This window comes from Macrosteles quadrilineatus, unplaced genomic scaffold (assembly GCF_028750875.1).
Source record: "Macrosteles quadrilineatus isolate MER2022 unplaced genomic scaffold, UCM_ALF_1.0 Scaffold_1__1_contigs__length_201487025, whole genome shotgun sequence".
Lineage (NCBI taxonomy): Eukaryota > Metazoa > Arthropoda > Insecta > Hemiptera > Cicadellidae > Macrosteles > Macrosteles quadrilineatus.
In genome coordinates, this window is record NW_026542594.1 from 196,369,145 (window position 1) to 196,386,126 (window position 16,982).

The window sequence follows — 16,982 nt, forward strand, 5'->3', positions numbered from 1 at the left end:
CATCTGTTGATAAAATATTTACGCATACGCCAACACTTTTAGAAACAAAATTCAACATTTAGGACCTTTATAGGACATTTAAGGCTTTTTGATCTGATAAGTAGTGGATACCGCCATTTTTTGTATTGATTAATTTTAAATCTTGTTTCCCCATGTAATAATGAATTTAATGATCATACACTTAAGTTAATTTATATACTTCACATTTTGTTTTTAAGTGTCTTGGTTTGACACTGTACGAAAATTTTAAATTGCACCATCACACTGTAAGTGTAAGCAGTAAAATCTCCACTGGGCCACTGGGGTTTTGTTATTCAAACTCTGGAACAAAAGAAAAGGCTGCTGTAACCTCTACCATCACGCTCCTCCGTAGATGAGGGTTTTTTTTTCATTTTGCCCCTGATGCCTGGGGGGCTGGAAGTTGGTAGTAAATTGCAAGGGAAGACTTGGTGGTACCATAGACTAAGCAACACAAGCCCTATTACAGCACTGCTATCTTGAAAAAAGACTTGAAATATTGTTGTATGATCTAACACTTGCCTGGTGAAAACTTACCCTCTTTTATACTTAATATAATTACAGTATATAGATTAATCATACAATACTCAACGGTGCAGTTAACAGCTTCTGTAGACAAATACTGTCTACCTTCTATGTGTTGAATTATTTTTTTCTATCAACCATCCCTTTGGATTATTGCAAATTGCACGTTCCTCACCCTTCCCTTCAGAAATCTGTCTGTAGTCTGTAATGGTGTTATTGCTAGTGTAGATTTATTCCAAATAACTGCGAGGTATACCGACAAAAGCCGAAAATGGACCCTCCCAGCAAAAGTGGCGACTTAAATTCATCAGGTAAATGATTATTATGTGTTTTAGGAGTAGCCTAGCCTATCTTTCCGCATGTAAAATCCTAAGCCCCTTACGTTAAGTTATCTATCTCTACCCCCAAGTTCTACTATGTTAGCCTAGTGTCACCAGGTCTTACATCATTTACAGCCCATGTCAGAGCTTCCTACAACCTATATTTTGATATTCGTTCCATGATTGTCCATGAAAAGACGCGATTTGGGTCAAGGCCCTATTTGCTTCAGGTAGGTTAGGCCCAGGCTTTCTATACCTGATTTGCTTAAACCCCTTGGAGCAGCTGGCAATTAATAAGTACTGTAGGCCTTTAATCCTCAAGTTAAAAACTGTCGTGAGTTAAGGGGTTATTATGATCTCTGCAAACGATCTCACAGGCTATTGGGATAGATCTTTAGATCTACTCGTGGAATGACAAGCCCTGTTGTTTTAAAAACACTATATTCTTCCTTTGTACGCCAACTCCTGGAGTATGCCAGCCCAGTTTGGTCCCCTTACCAAGTTGGTTTGACTGACAAGCTTGATGCTGTGCAGAGGAAATTCCTAAGGTTGGTAGCCTAGGAATACGACAGGGGCTTCGGTAGACGGAGGCTCCACTTGCTGATCTCCAGGCTGACCTCCATCTCCTAGATCTTCAAGTCAGACTTGAAGTGGCAGATGTAGTATTTCTCGCCAAGCTGATCAATGGCCTGCTGGACTACCCAATCTCACTCACTCAGGTGAGACTCAGGTGGACTTCCGCACTCCATCAGGGACCCGATCTCGTGATCTGTTCGGCAGAAGGCATCATTCACGTGGTTACGACTTTCACAGCCCACTTGCAAGAATGACGAGGCTTGGGAATCGATTCTGTCACACAGTCGACTTTTTCCACGAGAGTAACTTACCCTACTTCCTTTAGTAGAAGAGTTCTCGACGCCCGACACACCCTTGAACATACATGAAAAGTACTTATTGTTGCTGCCGTTGTTAATGTCTCTTATATTTATTTCTTACTATTTAGCCTATTTAGCCTAAATATTTTCATGAATGCCTGATAGCTTTGCTATTAAATTTTTTTTGTGGTATGTCAATAATTATATTAATTAGCCATAGTGTTGTTGTTGTTGTTGTTGCTATCGTTTGTTATTACTGCTTATTTAAAATTTGCTTGTTATGTTATGTCACCACATGTAGCACTCAGTATTCATTAATTTTTAGAGTACCGTATGTGAATAGTACGTACCTACCGTAGCCATCTTTGTTGTGTTGTTATGTATAATGGTTTTGCCGTTGGAATGAAATAAAATTAAATTTAAAAAAAATTATAGGCTAGTGCTCGCCTGAAAATCAAAAGGTTGCTGGCTCAATCGTGAGAAAAGTTGGTAGCTTTTTCATGGTTTGAAACTGGACCCAGCTGTCCTGATCATTGGGCTTTCAATAAAATTAATTGAAAGCCAGGCAATTTAATGTCCATGCTACTGAATCAGCTGATCTTAGTAACAAAGCTCTAAAGTTCACCTCACTCACATTCTACACTAGCCCTTCACTCATATATTGGGGTTAAATAAGCACCTAGGAGGTGTCCCCATCTCAATTAATTGATGGTTGAATTTGCTTAAGGCCTCTTAACGTAAAGTTAAGTTGGTTCAAGCAAGGGTTTCCTTTAACCTTACGAGTTCGTGCTTTTGGAAAGTCAAAGTACAGCCCAGACGCGGGATTATTTGGTGTGTTTGCACACCCTAAAAAGTGTAAACAAAAGTGTAGGTAGTGAACTACTCAACCTAATATTTAACCTGTGTCTTCTTTATAACTGAATAAGCTGTAATGTAAACCTTAAACATGTAAGTTACAAGTTTTACTCAAATTAATAATAAAAACCAGCACAATTGATTAACTTATTTTTTACAAAGGAAAGCAACAAGACATGACAGAATGACCAAACAAAAACAGGTTAGTGAGCGAGACAGCTGTTAGAAAAAGCCAAAACTTCAGATGACTTCTTAGCTGCAGGGATGTTTTGGGAATTTCTCAAAATGGAATATGCTAAGTGAACTAGCAGACTACCCCGAGAGTCAATAACTTAATACCAAGTTAGCCTACGTTTTTTCTTCCTCGATCAGTATGTTTAGCGTGGCAAGTTGCACAGTCACAGACACTCAGTCCCGTCATGTGGGATGCAAGAGGTTAATGCTTCAAACATAGTTATTTTCCTCAAAATGTATTGATGTGTTTTTTATTTCAGGTCCCTCTCGTCCACAGTTTGCCTCACCTTATTTAAATTTTGACCCTGCCTTCATCCCGCCATCGACACCAGAATACATTTTATTAGAAGGAGCCAAGACTCAACGAGGCAGATTTGAACTCGCATTTTCCCAAATCGGAGGATCATGTATGATTGGAGCGATGGTCGGTGGCAGCGGAGGATTTTATAGCGGGTTAAAAGAAACATCTCTAGCTGGACAAATAGGAAAACTAAGAAGAACACAGTAAGTAGCCTAAATTTAATTTTCATTTCACTTTTAGGGAGGCCTATTGCATTTCTTTAGCTAGAGATAGCTTAGATTAGCCTAATTTAAATTTACAGACACAGGCTAGGCCAATAAGCTAAAGAACTTATACCTACAGTGGGGACCACGTAAGTTTGCAGTTGAGGGAGGAGCCTATTTACCATGGTTTTGAATGATTCAATGAAAACCGTGCGGTGTTGCCAAATCTAAAAATAACAGCTGATTTGAAAATATTGCTTAGTATATTTTAATTAGTGTTGTCAACAGGCGATGTGGCAACATCGCACTAGCCTTATCTTGTGATTGTCTGCCACCAACTGCAAACTTACGTGGTCCCGACTCTCGTGTATTTAAATCTAGCTGAGGCTCGTCAGAATTCTGTATGTAGGCCTATGTAGTTAGGCCACTGGTAATTCAAAACAGCATGGAAAGCTTTAAATTCTTGATTGTTGATCTGCCAAAATAAATGCTATCTCCATCAGCATAAAAAAGTTAAGATAATTTTAAACTGTAACCTCACTTTTCTTTATCTTGTCAAGGATTCTGAATCACGTAATGAAGCAAGGAGCAGCCCGAGCGAACACCCTGGGATCAATCGCTGTCATGTACAGTGGCTTTGGAGTCATATTGGCGTGGTTACGAGAGGCTGAGGACGAACTCAACACTGTGGCGGCTGCTACGACAACAGGGATGCTGTACCGCTCTACAGGTTAGATGTATTAAATGTGTCTCTAAATTCAGTGCTTTTGGTAAAAGATTCAATCTGCTAAATACAAACCTTAGGCCTACAGTTAACTCTATGTGTAAAGCAAAACTATGATGATAACTTGGTAACTATTAACAACATTTCAAATGTATCTAAGTACCAGTAGGCCTAGTAATAAAGTTATTATTTACGTCCCAATTAATTTGTTAACCACCTATTGGGACCCAAAGAATAAGAATAATGAATAATACTGAATACTGATGTAACTACTTGTGTCTTGAATTATTTAAACCTCTTCCAAACTGAGCTAATAAATTTCTACTGTAATTTTTAAATGTCCCAGTTCAAAGTAATGAGCAAATCACAGATCTCTGTGCCCAGTGGCGGTTCCAGGGGGGGGGGGGGTTACCAGGGGCTAAAGTACCCTACCATTTGTCCTAAAAACATACCTAACATGTTTTGGTAGGCACAGTTCTAGATGTTAAAAATAGCTAAGAAAGTCAGCAAATGGCTTGAAAATTCCTAATTTTTTTTCAGGGGAGGACATCTGAACCTCCTCTTTTGTGGGGGAGTGTTCCATCCCCTGTGTGTAGTTCCCCCCCCCCTGACTAGGTCCTAAAACCGCCACTGTTAGTGCCGACACACAGCACAAAATTTTGCTTTCCATAAGCTAACATCTTAAAATAAGATTTTCTGCAATCAACTACTAAGTTTCTAAACCAATGTTGGTCATTTGTACCAATTTTGATCTTAACGCCGAAATTGAGGATACAATTTATCCGCTTGTATATCCAAATTATAAAGTATGCAAGTAAGTAAGTATCATTTTTGGCTAATAATATCATTGTTTGATCTTATCAACATGACTGTATAGTTAATATTGTCCAGGTTTATGAACTAGACTGAATGGTTATTGTTGTTTTCAGCTGGACTGCGAGGGTCAGCAATTGGTGGTCTAGCAGGTTTCGGACTCGCCGCTCTCTATTGCTTTTGGACATCAAGAGATAGACTTCCGGGATTCACGCAACAGAGAAACAACAGCTACCCGTCTCTGTAAGGCTTTCCTAGACCATCTATCCTATCTTGATCTTAATAAATATTGTCTTATAAATACAACTCAATACGTTGTATACGATTTGGCAATATGTAGAATTATTTTTCTTTATGTACATATTTTCAAGTGAACGGCTTGAAGCACATAGTTAATTAAATTGTTGTGTTATAAGTTGAAATTGCTATACAGTTGAAATAAAACTAGCGTGGTGAAAAAGCACTGGTCTTTTATTAACCATATCCAGGTTCATCAGATTAGACTAATTTATTTGTTAAGAGTATTGAATATTAATAGAAAATAAATAGCGTCTAAATTCTTATTCTTTTTTTTTTAAAGTAATTATGTACAAGTTAGTGGAGGTATTGAAATATAGTAAAAAAATAAACTAATCGATGAAACGCTTAAAATCAAAATTTTAGTGTGTTGGGTTTTATAACATGACAACTATACTTGATAGGGAATCACAATCTGACATATATTTCAAAGCCATTTATCTAGAAATTTCAGTGATTAAAAAATTCCATTTCATCATAAAAACAGTTTAAGGCATCATTTTGTTACACTTCATTTGAGTACCGGTATCTAACAAAGATATGCTAGAATTTTAAACTTTCAGTACCGATACCTACCCAAACTCTGATGTAAGTATTTAACTTTACTTTTGATTGATAACAACAATACATAATTAAAATACCTCATTAATAAGATAGGCAACAAAGATAAAAAGACCAAATAGAGGAAAAATGCAAGGTTTCTTGCACCTTTTTGCTAGGATTATTACTTAAAGAGATGTGGTGGGAAAATGATACAGGGACTTGAAATTTGGCCAAGTCTACTATATACTACTCTATACTGCACAATCCATCTCTGGCAAAGCTATTAGGCCTAAGGAAATTATACCATCGGGTGAAATTTGAAGCAACAGTGCTTTGTCAGCTAATCTAATAAGCTACTTTTCATCTAGTTGCAGAATATGTCTGTTGGTACGCGTTGTTTTGAATAAACTACCCAAACTAATTAAACATTACACTTTTTATGTAGCCATTGGAGTGAAAGAGGTTTACTTGGAAGCAGGTTAAAACAGTTCATCCAAAACGAAAGATTCACCTATTTTTAACTGACTTTTGAAAGCAATTGGAGAACAAAAAAGCATGTTGATTTTTAATTAATTTGAGAAATTTTGCCCTGACCTAATTTTTATACCAACCAACCTCTATCTGCTTTTAGACTGGTGCAACTGATGGACACAGTGTTTACAATTTCTTAAGCAGCATTCCAGTTAACAAGGAATTCCATAAAAAGTGTCTTTGAATTTGACATTGCATTACAACTTTCTCATTTATCTGCACATGTAAATTACATGCTTAAAAAGTTACTCAAGGCCTAATTTTAGCAGGTTTCACCCGAAGCAAGGTGGCTCTGTTTATTTTGAGGTATTCTGAACATTGTCAGGTCTGAGAATTGTCAAAAAGGTCACACAATTTAACAAGGTGCAAAACACAATAATTATTCCAGACGAACATTACATACAGATCGTCAAAAAAGAATAATTGACTAATTGCAATTGTGTAAAAAAAGTAGTAAATTGGTAACATTACTATTTAATGATGTAAAAATTTATTATGAACTCTTCTACAGTATAACTCAAATTATCCGGATCAATTGGGACCATACCACAATCGGTAGTCAAACATTTCAGGATCATTGGGGTTTTTATTGAAATTTGGATGATTTTATAGTAAATAGGCTGAGCCGAGCCATGCTTTTATCATCCCGATCGCAGAACTCATCTGTAAAAATTTTGCGATCAACAAAGTCACGCTTTCGCAACCATTGTGGAAGAAAATTATGATTTCCCCTGACCTTGGGAGATGAAAATTATGTCTTCAAGACCGCAGAAGATGATCAAGGTTTTGCTGTCGTAGATTTAACCTTATTGGTATCAAGTGGCCTTATATTATCCTTCCAGATATATTTTTTTTCATTTTGAAGGGGGTTTAATTTAAAACTAATTTTGGGCGAAGGAAAAAAACCTTACACCATGAATCATAAATTTTAATTCTCTTCTAGCTTTTCCTAGAAAACTCGTTATTCGTATACTGTGCTGCATGAGTTTTAAAGGTTAGAATAGTATTTTTTTTTAACTCATGCATAACTTTTTTCAAAGTTTAAGAACATTTATTTTTTTGCAGACGAGACAGATGAGTCAAGATAAATTCAAGTAGACCTACTGGCACGTCTTCAACCGAAAGTTCTGTGATTTAGAAATTAACCATTGTACAAAGTTTTGCTCATTGCAATTTCGAGTACTTAATTTTCTAGTGAGATTAAATTGAGTGTAACTGTATTTTTTTGTTTTATTACAAGATGATCCTGACTTCTGAAAGCGCTTTTCTGTTGCCAAAAATTCGAAAGTACCGTATTAGACAAAATTGATAAAAAATAGTTATTTTGGTACAAAACCCTTTTTAATGGTTGTATCAGGCCAACCATATTATTTTGGCAGTTTACTGCCTAAGATCAGCTAGTCTTAATTTGTTTTATGGTCGATCAATTATTTACTTGAAAGCTTACTAAAACATTGGTTTACTCTTGCTGCATCAAAATTTTGTTATCTTTCGCTACGTCAAAATTTAGGTTTCTCTTGATGTGTCAAAATTTGGTCCACTTTTGCTGCGTCAAAATTTTATTTATACACACACTTTCCCAGGATTAACGTTGTAAACTTTGAATTAGTAAGTGATTCATACATATATATATTTGATCATGGATGTACTACAATAAGTGACAATAAAGTAGATACATGCAAATTGAATAGTTAAGTTGTAGCCAGTTTTAATAAACACTTTATCAATTGATTTTTGGACTATACGTAGTCAAAGAGATAATTAATTAATTAATTGATCCATTAAAAGAATGTAATGCTATAAAACACATTTTTCCTTTTTGTTCACAAACCTTTTCATCTTACAATGTTGAAAGGGGGGGGGGGGGTCTTAAGGAGTAAAGCCTTAGCAATACATGCCTCTGAACATATGTATTTTACCTGGCTTTCAGAAGCTTTCCCATCTTGCTAAGTGTTCACTCTTTTTTTACGCTTATCTCGTACAATGTCAAAATATAAACTCTACTTTTAAACCTATCTCTAGAAGATAAACAAAAAGTTAATTTCCTCATGAAGGTTGTCATGATAGCAATGGTACAACATACATTTAAGCAAGAGTTGTCATTGTCATAAATTAAAAAGTATGAGAGAAACAAGTATTTTTAAAAATTGACTTTTATTATAAATTCTTTGAGAGAGCGACAGACTGTGGTGGCTTATTACTGTTTACACGTGTTACCACATCAAAAAGAGGGCGTATAGTAAGTGTACAACTCACAGGGACCATGGTTAAAGCTAATTTAAGGGATAAAAACTACCCTACCGTCAACGACCTACATGTATTTTGTATTATTCAATATATTTTTAAAGGTAAGCCTCAACAGTCAGTCGTATATTATAAAGCAGTGTTTTGCTATGATGAAAATATATTTTCGTCTAGTTTGCAAATATCAATCCATTACTGATTCTTCTTATGGAAACAGTGTTGTGTTTAAGAGTCCTGTACTTCATAGAGTAGGCTATTCAAAAAAACTTTAAAAAATATTAATAGTGAAATTTTCTTGATAAAAAAGAATAAACCATTATTTTTCATCAAAACAATGCAAAGTTTTAAACGGTTATTTGTCATGTTTTACATGAGTTGACCCAGAATGTTCACTGCAGTTACGAATGTGTGAAGAATGTTTATATTGGAATTTAAGGTAAACAAACAGCTGATTCCCTGCAAATGTGCACAAATAAACTTCAATGCAGTGTGTGTATGTTTGAAGAAATAAACAACTCAACATGTAGTAACATGTTTGTATCAGATGATTTGAGAATGTAAACAGCTGATCTCTTGTAAATATGTTCAAGCATCAATGCAGTGTGTTTATATTTTAAAACAAAATTACCCATACAGAATGTCCATATTTTGATCAAACAGGAGCAGGAGATTAAGTGGGATTCCTGACAAGAGTCAATTTTTTAACACCGCAACACACTTTGTTTATTTAAGCGGAATATGAAAGCAGGATGAATGTAGAATGTAGTGGCGCCTTTGTAGCTTTCTTACTGAATACAATCAGCTGTTCTTTTAGTCAGAACTGTTTATTAAAAACTCAATAACTAAGGAAAGCTGGGTCCGGGTTTCAATCAAAAATCTACATTTCTTTGGATTGAACCGGTAGCCCTCCTAAAAAGCCTAATTTTCCTATATCAAATGCCGGTGCATGTTATGTGGGTATAACACTAAATGATATAGGGACCATTAGTGTTAAACCCTTAACATGAATTTGATATAGGAAAATTAGGTTTTTTGTTGTTTAGACAAAAACTAAAAGAGATACGAAGTAAGTGCAAATTACAAAGTTGTTAAGTATTAAAAGCAACATAAATTACGTGCCACTTGACATATGTTGCTATTACAAAATTTTGAAAAATGGGCATTTTCAAATTGTTGGGAATTTTTATTATTTAAAAAAAAAACTAGGCTACTTGTAGCATATCACAGTAAAGCTAATTTCATAACGAGTAAGAAAATTCAACCAGAGAAGGGTTAATAAGTTCATTGGTATAGGAAACACAGAGTATTAAATAAATATTAATTTTTCCCAAAAACTGCTGCCATTTTGAAACGGAAAAACATAAGTGATTTCTGTTTTTGCCAAAATGTTTGTCTACTAAATACCTTTAAAATGATGTATAACATGACATATGTTTACCTTTTGAAAATTCCGAGATTCAAACTAGTGACCCTCAGTTTTTGGCACACCCTGAATCGGAAAAGAGCTAAAAATATTGTTACGTTAATCCTTGGGATTGATTTAGTGGAAAAAATCGTATTTCATCCTTGTACATTAATCCGTTCTTCTGTAATAAATTTTGAAACTCCTTACGTGGGACACCCTGTATAATACATAATGAAACATTATCAGCAAACTCACACAGACATCCCTCCATTATAGCTTGTCAAACTCTTATAGGCTAATGGGTAAGCGGTGGGAGTAACTATGATATTTTATGGGTAAATCACCAAAATTACATTCAAACCGTAATTTTTACAGCATTGGAGGCTGTTCCATTTTTGTTTGAGAGTTTCAAAGGACAAAAACATTCTGAATTTCGTCAAACTTGTTCAAGTCGTATTTGTGAAAATCATAAGTTTTACATTATTTGATGGGTTTTATGAGAAAATCACCATTTAAAATAAAAATTTCCAAAAAAATACTGTTGATACCATGGATTATAGTACACACAAACCAGATTTAGTCAGATTTTTGCTATATGTGTAGTCTGTAGCTCTTCCACACAGACATCACTTCAAAAATCACTTTTTTGGGTTCAATTGGGCCCGTAATGTATATTTCCTCCCAAAACTCAAACTTGTTGTCAAAAACAATACTTTCCCCATAAACTATAGGGAAAGAAAGTTAAAATATGTCAATAATTAATTGACAAAATAAATCATTAAAGTGAAACACTGAAAACTGATGATAAATCAATACAGTTAATAAATAGCGGTTTACATTCACCAATTTACTTTGTTTAGTTACTTGATTTGACCTACAGCAGATCTTTGTGTTTGTTTGCGGAGAGGAGTTGGGGGTATTGGGGGGGGGGGGGGTATTTACAGAGAACAAACAAAGATGGCATGTGCTAAATATCTGGCAAGACTCAGCCTTCTACTGACCAGCCTTATCTCACCACTCACACTGATAACAGGTATCTTCTCTCCCCTTATCACCTGCGTTACAGTAACACTCTAATATGACAGGATCTGTTAATATGTGTGCGTGAATGTGGACGTGATTGTAAGTTAACTGAGTAATTTTGTTTAGGGGTTTGTGTGTGAGTTATGGAGTTAATTTTGTATGATGGTGTGTAAAGAAGTAAATGGTCTTTATGGATTGGTTAGGGACCACTTTACTTTGACGTTTTGGGTTCCTGGGATCAAACAACTTACTGTTCAAATTTGTGATATAAACCACTGAATTGTGATTTGATAAGTATAAATTACTTATTGTTTTTATAAGATTCAAATTGTTTTAAGGTTTGGATCAAACCGTGTAAACCAGCATCTATTTGAACAAGCTCCTACATTTTTTTCCATTATTTTAGGCTTGTAAGACTAAAACTAAACCAGTTGCCAGTTGGTTATGTATCTTGGTGCAGTAAACCTAAGTACTCATCTGCACTGTCTTACACTATTGGTGGATTTTATTGTAAAGAATCAAAATGTTTAATTTTTTTTATGAACCTCTTTGAATAAAAGTGCAATTTAAAAGCAGAAAATCACTTAGTCTACAATGGGGAAATTCGAATTTACTGTACATCATGTTTACTTTTAAAAATGTACTATTATCATATTTTGCTACACAAAAATATTCTGAAAACAAGCAGGCTATGGTACTGCTACCACAGGTATTTAAAAACTCCACTTAAGTATCAATGTCAATGGTTATGTGAAATGTTTGTGGTTGAAAATTCCTCAACTGAAGCATTACAATTTTTTACAACAGGTGATGGATGCTGAGCGTCGTCTGCTCGTGTTGTACGTGAGCTGCTTCGTAATCGGCCTTGTCTCCTCCTCAAGTCTCGCCATCGCTTGGCTCTACTGGGACCCGACGCTCAACTCCTGCATCAGTGTTAACTGCGGTTGCATTTTGTACAGCGTGGTTACGTTCAACACGTTTGTAGGAGGTGCGGGCGGACTTTGCCGTTTCGCCGTCTTCGTCCAACTTCCCGTTCTCGCCTGGTCTGCTGTTGCTGCTCTCTATCATGCCTATAGGGTTTATGTTCCTAAGAAACTTACTGTGAAGAGACGGACGGTTACTTTCCATGAGGATGGCTCAAGGTATGAAAATGTTTTTGTGTCAAATTAGTTATGTTTTAATGTTCTTAGTACTTACGACTGAGTTCTTAGTACTATTTAAATATCCTTTGTGTGGAAACAGCGGCAGTCCGTGGGGGGGGGGGATGAATATTTTATATTTTATTAGCTAACATAAATACTGTTAGCTTGAGCATATTTTAGAGCTCAAATATGTATAAAAATACCCCCGCCGCAGCTAACCTGCTGTCTAAGCGAATTTCCATTTGGCTGAATTGCTTTTCAATTGATCTATTTAAATAAAATTAGGTTTAACGAGTACCTAGGTTTACTGCTACAAGGAAACTAATAAAGTGTGTGTTGTAAGTAAAATAATTATTGCTTAGTATAAAATGAATATATTTGCCAAGTTTGATCAAAAGATATCCATAAACAAGCAAACTACAACATTTTACAATATTCTCCATAAGAATAACATGGGAATTTTAAATTTACAATTTTTTTAGTTTTCTCCGTAACCAATAACCGTACAAAAACACTTTGATATACTGAATTGTTTGTTTTTTTAAGCTCTTTAAGAAGGTTTAGAGAAAAATTGGGAAATGTTGTGTTTTGAGGGTCAAAAGTGAGAAAAACCAATTTTTACCCCATAAACCCCCCATAAAACCCTGTTCCCATGGTCCGATCATGCTGGATCGCGAACTCATTCAAGTTTATCCTGCCTTACACCTTCAAACCAAATTTCATCAAAATCGGATAAAAATTACTCAAGTTATCGTGTTCACGGACACATATATATCTATATATATAAAAGGCAAAGCCCTCACTGATTGACTGACTGACTGACTGACTGACTGACTCACTCACTCACTCATCACTAATTCTCCCACTTCCCACTTACCTAGGAGGCTGAAATTTGGTACACTGATTCTTTAGGCATTAAATAGGAAAACTAAGTGGTTTTTATTCTGATCGGACTCTCGGGCTCCGCCCCAGTGGCTCTGGAGTTTCCCATGTAAACCTAATAAGTACCCATATTTAAATGGAATTAATGAATCATAACAGCTGTTTCAATTAAACAAGTTGGTTCTGTTCTATGATGTTCAATAGCATTAAAGTTACAAGGATTACCAACAGAGTGCAGCACTATTATTTTTTTTTTTTATATTTGACAACTGCTAATTTGAAACCAGAAGGTGAGTGAGCGTAGCGAACGAACTTCAACCCGGAGGCGAGGTAGCGTAGCGAACAAGCTAACCTGAAGGCAAGTGAGCGCAGCGAACGAGCTCCAACCGTAAAGGTGAGTGAGCGTAGCGAACGAACTTCAACCAGGACGTGATTGAGCCATGCGAACTATAAATATATATCTAATATATAAAATTCTCGTGTCACAGTGTTTGTCTGCAAACTCCTCCGGAACGACTTCACCGATCGTTATGAAATTTGGTGTGTAAATTCTGTAGGTATGCGAATCGGACGTAAACTATTTCCCGTTTCGAAATTCTTAAAAGGGCTCCCCCCCAGTGGCTCTGGAGTTTCCCATGTTAACCTTATGAGAAATGGAATTAATGAATCTTAACAGCTGTTTCAATTAAACAAGTTGGTTCTGTTCTATGATGTTCAATAGCATTAAAGTTACAAGGATTACCAACAGGGTGCAGCACTATTATTTCTTTTACATTTATGACAACAGCTAATTTGCAACCAAAAGGTGAGTGAGCGTAGCGAACGAACTTCAACCTGGAGGCGAGTTAGCGTAGCGAACGAGCTAACCTGAAGGCAAGTGAGCGCAGCGAACGAGCTCCAACCTAAAGGTGAGTGAGCGTAGCGAACGGGCTCCAACCCAAAGGTGAGTGAGCATAGCGAACGAACTTCAACCTGGAGGCGAGTTAGCGTAGCGAACGAGCTAACCTGAAGGCAAGTGAGCGCAGCGAACGAGCTCCAACCTAAAGGTGAGTGAGCGTAGCGAACGAGCTCCAACCCAAAGGTGAGTGAGCGTAGCGAACGAACTTCAACCAGGACGTGATTCAGCGATGCGAACGAGATCATCTTGAAAATTAAACGTAACGGTACTTTCTTTCCATCGGTCTGTCTTAGGGGAAACCTATAACTTAGGCGATACGAAGTTCGCCGGGTTAGCTAGTATATATATAAATCTATATATATACCTATATATATATATATATACATATATAAAAATTTGAACGAATGGTGTTTTTGGCCTCTGGGGACATCAAAATGAAAAAGTAAATCGGTCCCGGGCCTAAGTCTTACCATGAGACCTACGGTAATAGCTACTTCCCTATAGGGAAATTTGCTAATATAATTTTACGCTTTAAATTTCACATTTTTCCCCCAGACCCCCTTTTTGGGGGGATATCCCCATGCCCCTCGATGGTCATCCCCCCCCCCCCCCCGAAATGAAATCCTGAGACCGCCACTGTATGGAAACAGTTTAAACTGTTTTTCCCTCTACTAATTCCCCCGTTTTTTCCCTCAACTAATTCATCAAATGGCTTGTAGCGGATGTAGTTCTCAGATACAAAAAAATTCTCCTTGCATGTGAAACTTCTTGCGTTTTCTATATTAATGGAACATAAGGTAGCCTCAAAACCACTGGGTTTAGCTTTTATCACACAAAAACCTCAGGCAGTTCTGTGGGGTGATTTGAATGTAAGCATACACTACAGAATTCCCTTCATCTAACCATTTGATCATCTTTGCCCCTGTGGCCAATATGAAACTATAAAATAATTATTTTCATTTGAGTGGGTCTGTAATAGCCCCTCTAGAATTCCCTAATACTTTCCTTTATAATCTCCCAGTATTTAAATCTAGAATTTCTTAATTTACTGATGGACGGCCTCAGGGGTGAAAATTAAGTAATAAATGTTGGAGTTAATCTCTTAATATTCTCCTCTAGAATCCCAAATATATCCCTCTAGAAGCCCTTCTCCCTAGAGGAACACAGTATTCACTTCTAAAATTCCAATAGCCCCTTATAGAACCACACAATAACTGTAGAATTGTTTTTTTCATGTCCATGCAATAAATAGTAATACTACTATGAATTCCCCGTGAAATGTGTTAAATAAATTTTATTCACTACTTTGGGTCCATCTGTTCATCCATTATTGTTGTTCTAATTCAACTTGCATATTCAAAAGCGTACCAATCATTGTTTCAGGAAGAATCCGATTCCCACAAGAGAACCGCCAAAGTTTTACATCTTGGCAGCTTTAGGAGTTGTAGCAGCTGTTTTACTGTTTGCACAAGCTTGGATCATTACGGCTGGATACTTTGCTACGTGTCGAGAGTACAAGAAAAACGTTTCTAGTCAATTAAATGTGAGTTTACTGACTTAGGGTTCTAAAGTATACAAACATTCCATCTTAATGGCCGGCTGTTGCCACAGTCAAGGCTTTCTTAGATTCTGCTGAAATTTGAAGGTCTGCAAGATATTTTTTTAGTCTGAGGTTTATTCATTCGTTTGATTTTGTATACAATAATATGGTTGATGATAAATGCTGCAGTTTTCAAACTGACCTTTAACAAAAAAGTTGCTCCATTCAATCTCTTGTTGTTGTCTCTTGGCTGAGCAATGCCTTAGACCGCAACTGTCAGTTTCACTAAAACACTGGTCAAGCAATAAGCATAGAGTAGTTTTCAACTTGGATCCAAGATTGCAGCACTTGCCAAGTCTTTGAGGTGTTATTGTTTCATTATGCTCGCCTAGATAGTTGAAGTACAAACAGATTGAATTGAATTTGTGTCTGTTGTAACTAACTTTACGTCTTCTAATGCACCTTATAGAGGGGTAACCCATTAAAGGTACTCAAATAGAATGGTTTAAGAAACAGCGTACAAAATGTATTCTCTAAAGATGTTATAGTGCTTGCCTAGAAATCATATGGTGGGTGGTTAGGGTTTGATCCTGAGAAAAGACAGTAAAATTTTCTATTTCAAAACTGGAACCAGCTGTTCTTGGTCATTGGACATTTAATAAATCATGACTAATGAAACAGCTGATCTTAGTAACAAAGCTACACAGATGATCTTCCTCTATTCAACACTCATTATGCACTCTTTTCAGCTGAAAGCTGGATCTTCCTAGGCGCGGACTAGGAAACTGAACGCGAAGTAATTTCCGCTTATCCGGTTCACTCCGCTTCTAGTAAAATAGTACCGTTAAATTACTGAAGACAGACAGTTTCAGCCTCTAGAAAAACTCAGCTTAAAATACGAACACAAAATATGTAACCTGTTTTACTGGTTAAAATACTGTCTACAGGCTAACGGCAACCTCGCTCAACTGGTATTCGAACGATTGTCATGTGGAACTGTTTACGACTTTCTGGACTATCTACAACCAGATCCTCCGCTTCTGGCCGAGCGGTATCGTCGGACCTACAACATCCACTCGGCATACTATCTACTGGTGTCCATCCTAACATCTTGGCTCGACTGCGGACTGTGGGTCTGCATCGCTGCCTACAACGTCATCCTCAGTTGTAATAAGTTCTAGGGTTACATAGACTGTAAGGTTGTCAAATAAGTTAGATGACTATCAATCTTTAAAAATTTCAGTGAATTTTATCCACAAAACATCATAGTTACTCCCACTGCTTACACCGTTACACATTACACGAGTTGTTGACAATTTAATGAGAGAAAGTATGCATCAGTTTGGTGATAGCGTTTATTTTATAAATGACCCTACAGCCTAGATGAAAGTTTGTCTGAACCGTAGATGGATGACAGAATTATTAGATAGCTAAAGGCTATTCTGTGATTGACAGGATTTTAAGCTGGGCCGCCAGGGTAGGGAAGTACAGTGGTACCAACCACAAAGCTGGCCATGCTCCATAACACAAAATAAAAAATGTAGGTATAAAAACCTACTACTACTACTCTCAACCAAAATAAAATTTTTGTTGTAATTTAAAATCGCCA

General features: G+C 36.5%; 2 protein-coding genes across 2 annotated transcripts; both read left to right on the forward strand.

The window, feature by feature from the left end:
* Positions 1–687: 687 nt before the first annotated feature.
* On the forward strand, positions 688–7,459 carry LOC128983469 (mitochondrial import inner membrane translocase subunit Tim23). Its single transcript, XM_054402766.1, has 5 exons — positions 688–854; positions 3,088–3,331; positions 3,892–4,061; positions 4,985–5,111; positions 7,305–7,459. The coding sequence occupies exons 1-5, from the start codon at positions 815–817 to the stop codon at positions 7,315–7,317; spliced, it is 594 nt and encodes a 197-aa protein (XP_054258741.1). The 5' UTR covers positions 688–814; the 3' UTR covers positions 7,318–7,459.
* Positions 7,460–10,940: 3,481 nt separating this feature from the next.
* LOC128983470 (uncharacterized) lies at positions 10,941–16,671 on the forward strand. The gene is made up of 4 exons (XM_054402768.1): positions 10,941–11,010; positions 11,719–12,053; positions 15,217–15,376; positions 16,321–16,671. The coding sequence occupies exons 2-4, from the start codon at positions 11,722–11,724 to the stop codon at positions 16,552–16,554; spliced, it is 726 nt and encodes a 241-aa protein (XP_054258743.1). The 5' UTR covers positions 10,941–11,010; positions 11,719–11,721; the 3' UTR covers positions 16,555–16,671.
* Positions 16,672–16,982: the final 311 nt, after the last annotated feature.